Source organism: Coregonus clupeaformis, chromosome 7, assembly GCF_020615455.1.
Source record: "Coregonus clupeaformis isolate EN_2021a chromosome 7, ASM2061545v1, whole genome shotgun sequence".
NCBI lineage: Eukaryota > Metazoa > Chordata > Actinopteri > Salmoniformes > Salmonidae > Coregonus > Coregonus clupeaformis.
The window spans coordinates 51716480-51724235 of NC_059198.1; the positions used below are offsets into that span (position 1 = coordinate 51716480).

A 7756-nucleotide genomic window follows, 5' to 3' on the forward strand; every position below is an offset into this window, starting at 1 on the left:
ACGATTCGTGGTTGTCAATACGATTCAAGGACGATATTGGTTCATTTAGAACGATACGATCCGAAACGATTCAGTGACTTGAAATCGATTCAGTAACCTTTTAGCCAAAAATTCAACCAGTGTGACTGAAATAAATACCTGGATACTGGACAGTGCAGGTGAAGTTTCCTAGATTCCTGTTTCTTGTAAGGACCGCAATGGTGGCTTGATAATTTCTCGCTCGTCGGCTTCTCCTCTGTCGTCCGCCATGCTATGTTTTGTTGTCTTTGCGCCTTTGCGCTGCTGCTGGCGGGGCGATGACGTCACGGATAGGCAGACTGAATCGAGTAATGTTTAAAGCCTTTATCATTAAAAGTGCTAAGAAAAAACATCCATATAAAGTCTGACGTGCTTAAATCCAATGGGTTATTTCCTAGTATCGATACAATCGATTTATTACATTTTAAAACGATGTTAGATTGATATATGTTGTCCAAAAGGCCAACTCGCCGAGCACAGATCGATGTAGTTGGATCATAGGAATATAAATCGATACATCGATGTAGTAGATGGATCGTTACACCCCTATATTACATTTTATTTCAATATGGCTAATAGCAAGAACGGTGAAATAATCTATGGATGGAAACAATACCTTTTTCAAACTGTACAAAGTTCCTCTTCTGACTCACATCGGTTCCTGTCAGGGTGCCTCAGCATTAATGTGGTAATCTCAGTGCTTGGGTGACCAATGAACGTTTTCAAGGTACAGACTTTCGAAAGAGAGCCGCACACCTGAGAATATCCATCGTGATTTTACCAGGACGATATACTGTATCTTATTCGGTGATTAAGTGTTATGTGAGCATTTTTTACCATGGTCAATTATGGTTAGGCACTGTAAAGCATTTCTTGGGGGGAAACGTCCCTGGTCATCTGCAGCAGTCTTATTAGCTAGAGTTGGATAGGCTGGACCACTTCTATAGTGATTACAGTATAGATATCTTTATCATCTTTGTCTACATTATGTGGATTGAATGAGCAGATATCTGGTCAATGTTATGGCTAAAAGAGTAGGTTCAGGAGTTGTTGCTACAGAGGAAGTGGATAAGGCAAGGCCATAGATACAGGAGTTGTTGCTACAGAGGAAGTGGATAAGGCAAGGCCATAGATACAGGAGTTGTTGCTACAGAGGAAGTGGATAAGGCAAGGCCATAGATACAGGAGTTGTTGCTACAGAGGAAGTGGATAAGGCAAGGCCATAGATACAGGAGTTGTTGCTACAGAGGAAGTGGATAAGGCAAGGCCATAGATACAGGAGTTGTTGCTACAGAGGAAGTGGATAAGGCAAGGCCATAGATACAGGAGTTGTTGCTACAGAGGAAGTGGATAAGGCAAGGCCATAGATACAGGAGTTGTTGCTACAGAGGAAGTGGATAAGGCAAGGCCATAGATACAGGAGTTGTTGCTACAGAGGAAGTGGATAAGGCAAGGCCATAGATACAGGAGTTGTTGCTACAGAGGAAGTGGATAAGGCAAGGCCATAGATACAGGAGTTGTTGCTACAGAGGAAGTGGATAAGGCAAGGCCATAGATACAGGAGTTGTTGCTACAGAGGAAGTGGATAAGGCAAGGCCATAGATACAGTAGGTCAAATAAGTACATGTTCTGACTTTTCATAGCCCCTCTTTTAAACACAATGTCAGTGTAGTAAATGAATATATTATTCCGCTGTTATTGCCACTCTAGTATGACCTTGCTTTAGCTCACTTTCTCCACATGGCTACTTGGGAGTGTGTCAAACCGATGCACCATACAAACGAATCTGAGTTGAATTGATACTGGCAGTTCTTAACAGGTAAATCGTCCTCCCTGAAATGTACTGTTTGCCCATCCACTGCACAGACAGAGGTAAGAAAGGATATCTTCATCTTTATTTTTTATTTTTTTTGACATCACATGAATATTTGGTCATGGATAAACAGTACCTTATACAGCTCTCCAAGACTAGGCCTAAGACAGCCCAGATTTCCTTCAAGCTTGTATAAGGGTTGAGACAGCTCCCGTGGTTCCTCTCTGTACTACTCGTATGGTCCTCCAGGGGTTTGTACCGTCCTTCACAATCCTGTAATGCTCACATGCCAGGGCTGTTGACGCTGAAGCCTCTACATTAGTTCCTGTTAGACACACGTCAGTGGTGAGGGGATGTGAGGTTGTATGTGGGGGAGTGGAGGCCTGAGGGGTTATGGTAGTGTAGAGGGGAGAAGCCTCACCTCACGGCTGGAGAACAGTGTTCTCGCCTGCGCTTCAGGTTACGGGACCCACCCTTTAGGCTGGAGCTCAGCATCCATCATATAGCACGTGTCTCAATACTCCTATTCTGTCCCACCTCCTTCATTACATCTGATGGTCCAAAGGCCACTAAGGAAAGGAGATGAAGATATAGGAAGCTATTTAGGACTACTGTTTGAGACACAGATCAGTTCACCTCTAGCCAACGCCAGAGACAGTGGTTTAAACGGATTAGCTGGAAATGCTAATCTGCTAATTAGATTCCCTGGGCCTCAAGCAAGGTGTCCGTCTGTCTGTCTGTCTGTCTGTTCATGATCTTGAAATTCCATCACAGTGGTTACCTGTTTTGTTATGCCGGTGGGGTGAGGTGGGGAGGTATGAGGGAGGCTGAACTGACAGTCTCACTCAGTGTTGCTGTAGGGTCCACTAAGAGGACATCACAGAGGACATTACATTGACATTTTAGTCATTTAGCAGACGCTCTTATCCAGAGCGACTTACAGTTAGTGAGTGCATACATTTTTCATATCAGAGTGGACTTCACAGTGGACTTATACTGCTGTCTTCAAAAGGAAATCATGAATATCTGTATTTGGTAATAAAGTGCAGAATAGCTGTATTAGGTTATAAAGTGCAGAATAACTGTATTAGGTTACAAAGTGCAGAATAACTGTATTAGGTTACAAAGTGCAGAATAGCTGCATTAGGTTACAAAGTGCAGAATAGCTGCATTAGGTTATAAAGTGCAGAATAGCTGTATTAGGTTATAAAGTGCAGAATAGCTGCATTAGGTTACAAAGTGCAGAATAGCTGCATTAGGTTATAAAGTGCAGAATAGCTGTATTAGGTTATAAAGTGCAGAATAGCTGTATTAGGTTACAAAGTGCAGAATAGCTGTATTAGGTTATAAAGTGCAGAATAGCTGCATTAGGTTATAAAGTGCAGAATAGCTGCATTAGGTTACAAAGTGCAGAATAGCTGTATTATACGGTGGCCGGGAAGTGCAAAGCAACATTACAAAGAATGAAACACTTTTACAAAGCTCGAGACAAATTTACATTTTGGAAAACAAATTAACATTTTGGAAAACAAATTTACATTTTGGAAAACACATTTACATTTTATAAAACAAATTAACATTTTAGAAAACAAATTTACATTTTAGAAAACAAATTTACATTTTAGAAAACAAATTTACATTTTAGAAAACAAATTAACAAGACGCAAAACACTTTTACCAGTCCCGAAACAAATTTACAAATGACAGATTCTTCACGGAAAGGGAATGTACCACATACCGGAAGTGACACGGAAGTGATGAGCGTGGTCTTTTCGTGTTGTTGTTGTGGAGTTTATGGCGTCAAAGAAGTTTATGGTGACCGCCCGAACATGGACTACGGCCGAGGGATGTTTTGCCCGTTTTGTGGCAAACACATGAACAGCTTAATGCGGTTTTGCTTTACGTGTGGTCGGTGTTTGGAGTTTTTAAAGGACGCGGACCAGACGGAAACACCAGACATACTGCATCATTGCGTTCAATATTTTAACGAGGGTCACTCGTACGCTGTAATCGTGGACATGATGTCAAGCCTACACGGTGTAAACATCAGCTTGAGGACTCTTAAAAGTAAACTGAACGAAGCCGGGTTGTACCGCAGAAAGGATTATTCCTTGCCAAACGCCGTGAGTAACGCCATCAGATTTGAACTTCGTGGACCTGGACAACTATTTGGTTACCGCACGATGTGGCAAGTACTTAAACAAAAGTACAATCTTCGATTGAAGAGAGATGATGTGATGAATTTGCTCCGGGAGCTTAATCCTCGAGGGTGTGAGAGCAGAGCACGCAGAAGGTTTACAAGAAGAACCTACCACTCAATGGGACCTAACTATATGTGGCACGCAGATGGTTATGACTTAAGCCATTCGGTTTGGCCATTTCGGGATGCATAGATGGATTTTCACGTAAAGTATTGTGGCTTCAATGTGGACCAACAAATAATAACCCAACAGTGATTGCTCACTATTTCATGTCATGTGTGCGAAACCTCGGTGTCATCCCCATGAGACTGAGGACTGATTGCGGCACTGAGAACGGCATAATGGCTGCAATTCAATGTACCCTACGCCACCATCACAGTGACTACTACTCTGGAGCGTCCAGCCACATGTACGGCTCATCTATAAATAAACAGCGTATTGAGTCCTGGTGGTCTATATTTAGAAAGGGAAGGTGAGTTGTCTTCATAAAGGGTCATTGCATCTTTTGGTCATTCGATTTTCTTCTCAGGAACGATTAATGAAAAACGAGCACAATAATTATCAATACAAATTTGTAAAGCAAATCCTGCCCGTCAGGAAAAGTAGCTGTTCCTGAAAAGAAAATCGAATGACCAAAAGATGCACAGACCATACATTTCATTATAACTAACCTTTATTATTTATAGTATAACTAAACATTTGTATCCATTTCTATAGGTCTCAGTTCTGGATGGAGTTATTTGCCGACCTTAGAGATGCCGGATACTTCAACGGGAGTCATGAGCATCAATGCCTATTGAGATATTGCTTTGGTGATGTTATTCAGAAGGACTTGGATGAGTGTGTGAGACTGTGGAACAGCCACAGGATTCGCCCTTCCAGAACAGCAGCATGTCCAGGAGGAGTGCCCAATGAACTCTACTACTTACCACACAGGTGATACATTGGTGATAATAAACAGATAAAAGCATTAATGTAACGTTTTAGCTTAAATGAAAATAAATGCAATTATGTATTCTATTTAACAAAGGTTTGGCTCCAGAGACTGCGGATTTCAAAGTGAACAAGCTGAACTGGATGCCCTTCCTGAGGCTAGCCTGTCAATGACTCCTTGTGGGGACCCAAACATGCAGGAGTACTTGGACTTTGCCATGGAACACAATCAGTTACAGAAGCCAGACAACTGGGAGTCTGCATCCGAACTGTACATGAAACTAAAAGAAATGGCTCAGCTATGAAATGATCAAAAAAGGGAGGTTTTTTTGTAGTGGTGGAATACTGCTGTCTGTCTGAACACAATATTTATGAATCTGTCACCCAAAGCTTAATTGTTTTTAAGTGTGAAGTAAATTAATCAAAAATAGTAATCAGTATTTATTACACTTTTGTAGTATTGAGAGTAATGGATCTAAAACATTTTCAAAATGTTTACTGTGAGAAAAGAACATGCTCACATACAGTAACATTATAAAAACAACTTTGGCAACTGCACTTTAAAAGTGCACCTTTAATAGGGTTGGGCATCAAGAACCAATTCCTACTTGGAATAGTTACAAAAATTACGATTCCATCGGAATTGTTTCTTTATTGGAATCGTTTTGGAGGATTGGGTTCCAAATTTAACATGCGCAAGTTTTGGTTTCTGTAGCGGCCAGGTGCTTGTTGTGTTGCAGCCATGGAGCACAGTAAGCGGTGCTCTAGTGTGGCTTTATTTTACATTGAAAAAGCCCCGTCAAACTGCAACCCACCTTTGAATCAAAATAAAACGTTCCTCTTATTTGTGAAATAAGCATGTGACCCGTTTCAACTCCACCACTCAAAGAATCGGAATCGAGAATCGATAAGAACCGGAATCAAAAGGAAGAATCGGAATTGGAATCAGAATCGTTAAAATCTAAATGATGCCCAACCCTAACCTTTAACAACAACAACTTTTTCAGAGTCTTAACTCTAGGGGTCATCCATCATATAGCTTAGAAACAGCCGAATCCTGGACTATTTTGAATTCCAAAGTCCATTTGTGACTTAAACAAATGTATTTGCCATTGGGAACGCAGAGTCCTCCAGGAACTCTATTTGTGGCAGTGGTTCCAAGCCAGATGGGGGAAGTGAAGACAGCCCAGTAGCAAACATCAAAACATCTTCCACAGACACAGCAGCCTGGCCTTCTGCAAAGAAAAACAATTCAGATACATCACTGCCATGTGTTTTCTTAACTAGTTATAAAAAACAAACTAACAAACCTTCACAATCAAGGAGATAGTCTGCCCAGTAGGCCATGGTTTGACTTTCTTTAAGTCTTCGATTACTCCCCGAAGGACTGAGGTCAGGTTTGAAGAGTCTCTCAAGTTCAAAAGCAGTGAGTCGCCTTTCAGAGTGGCACATGACAGGGGCCAGCAAAGTAGGGTGTTGCTGTAGTGCAGTCAAAAACTCCAGGGTTGAAAGACCATCTCTGAATCTACAGAGTGAACACAAACATTGTTTCACTGCTGTGTAGTGCCAATTGAATTTAAAATTATCTAAAGAAAACTATTAAATATTCTCTTCTCTACAATTACTATCCACCTTACATTTACATTTACATTTTAGTCATTTAGCAGACGCTCTTATCCAGAGCGACTTACAGTAGCAATTAGGGTTAAGTGCCTTGCTCAAGGGCACATCGACAGATTTTTCACCTAGTCGGCTCGGGGATTAGAACCTTAACATTGTTGAAAATTTATTTCAAAAACCCTATTTTTGCATTGCACATTAAACGTTAATTGTTACAAACTGTAAGTATAACACACAGAAACAAAAGACTGGAATGACACAGACGGATGGGTGGCTTGAGCACTCACACGATGCCTTCAGAAAGTCTACACACCCATTGCACTTTTTCACAACTTTGTTTCGTTATAGATTCAATTTAAAATAGTAATATTAATCTTTTTCCTCATCAGGAAACAGAAAGTTAGAAGCCGCTCAAAAAATCATTAGCGTTACTGTCCTTAGATAGCTAGCGTTTTGGTTTTGCTAAACTTACTTTGCATAGCACTGTCCGGCTGTCGAGACGTCCCCTGTGTTTCCAATGTTTCCGTCTTGTCCGCGTCCTTTAAAAACTCCAAACACCGACCACACGTAAAGCAAAACCGCGTTAAGCTGTTCATGTGTTTGCCACAAAACGGGCAAAACATCCCTCGGCCGCAGTCCATGTTCGGGCGGTCACCATAAACTTCTTTGACGCCATAAACTCCACAACAACAACACGAAAAGACCACGCTCATCACTTCCGTGTCACTTCCGGTATGTGGTACATTCCCTTTCCGTGAAGAATCTGTCATTTGTAAATTTGTTTCGGGACTGGTAAAAGTGTTTTGCGTCTTGTTAATTTGTTTTCTAAAATGTAAATTTGTTTTCTAAAATGTTAATTTGTTTTCTAAAATGTTAATTTGTTTTCTAAAATGTAAATATGTTTTCTAAACTGTACATTTGTTTTCTAAAATGTAAATTTGTTTTCTAAAATGTAAATGTGTTTTATAAAATGTAAATTTGTTTTATAAAATGTAAATTTGTTTTATAAAATGTAAATTTGTTTTATAAAATGTTAATTTGTTTTCCAAAATGTTAATTTGTCTCGAGCTTTGTAAAAGTGTTTCATTCTTTGTAATGTTGCTTTGCACTTCCCGGCCACCGTAGTATTAGGTTATAAAGTGCAGAATAGCTGTATTAGGTTATAAAGGTA

At 40.4% G+C, this 7756-nt stretch overlaps 1 protein-coding gene and 2 long non-coding RNA genes across 3 annotated transcripts; 1 reads left to right on the forward strand and 2 right to left on the reverse strand.

Annotated features, from left to right (window-relative positions):
- Positions 1-1901: 1901 nt before the first annotated feature.
- Positions 1902-3384, reverse strand: LOC121570496. The gene is made up of 2 exons (XR_006001473.2): positions 2253-3384; positions 1902-2156 (listed from the first exon to the last, which is right to left on the reverse strand). It is a non-coding gene; the product is annotated as an uncharacterized LOC121570496 (long non-coding RNA).
- A 111-nt stretch (positions 3385-3495) lies between these two features.
- On the forward strand, positions 3496-6586 carry LOC121569364. The gene is made up of 3 exons (XM_041880259.2): positions 3496-4504; positions 4750-4968; positions 5063-6586. Exons 1-3 carry the CDS (start codon positions 4302-4304, stop codon positions 5268-5270), a joined length of 630 nt encoding a protein of 209 aa, XP_041736193.1. The 5' UTR covers positions 3496-4301; the 3' UTR covers positions 5271-6586.
- LOC121569365 lies at positions 5394-7380 on the reverse strand. The gene is made up of 3 exons (XR_006001353.2): positions 7058-7380; positions 6276-6490; positions 5394-6200 (listed from the first exon to the last, which is right to left on the reverse strand). It is a non-coding gene; the product is annotated as an uncharacterized LOC121569365 (long non-coding RNA).
- Between the last annotated feature and the right edge of the window lie 376 nt (positions 7381-7756).

What these genes read in the sequence shown, in the direction of transcription:
- LOC121569364 (XM_041880259.2), top strand. Translation starts at nt 4,302, where the DNA reads ATGTCATGTGTGCGAAACCTCGGTGTCATCCCCATGAGACTGAGGACT. An exon ending in TCTATATTTAGAAAGGGAAG is followed by an intron (nt 4,505 to 4,749) that starts GTGAGTTGTCTT and finishes CCATTTCTATAG; the next exon opens with GTCTCAGTTCTGGATGGAGT. An exon ending in CTCTACTACTTACCACACAG is followed by an intron (nt 4,969 to 5,062) that starts GTGATACATTGG and finishes TATTTAACAAAG; the next exon opens with GTTTGGCTCCAGAGACTGCG.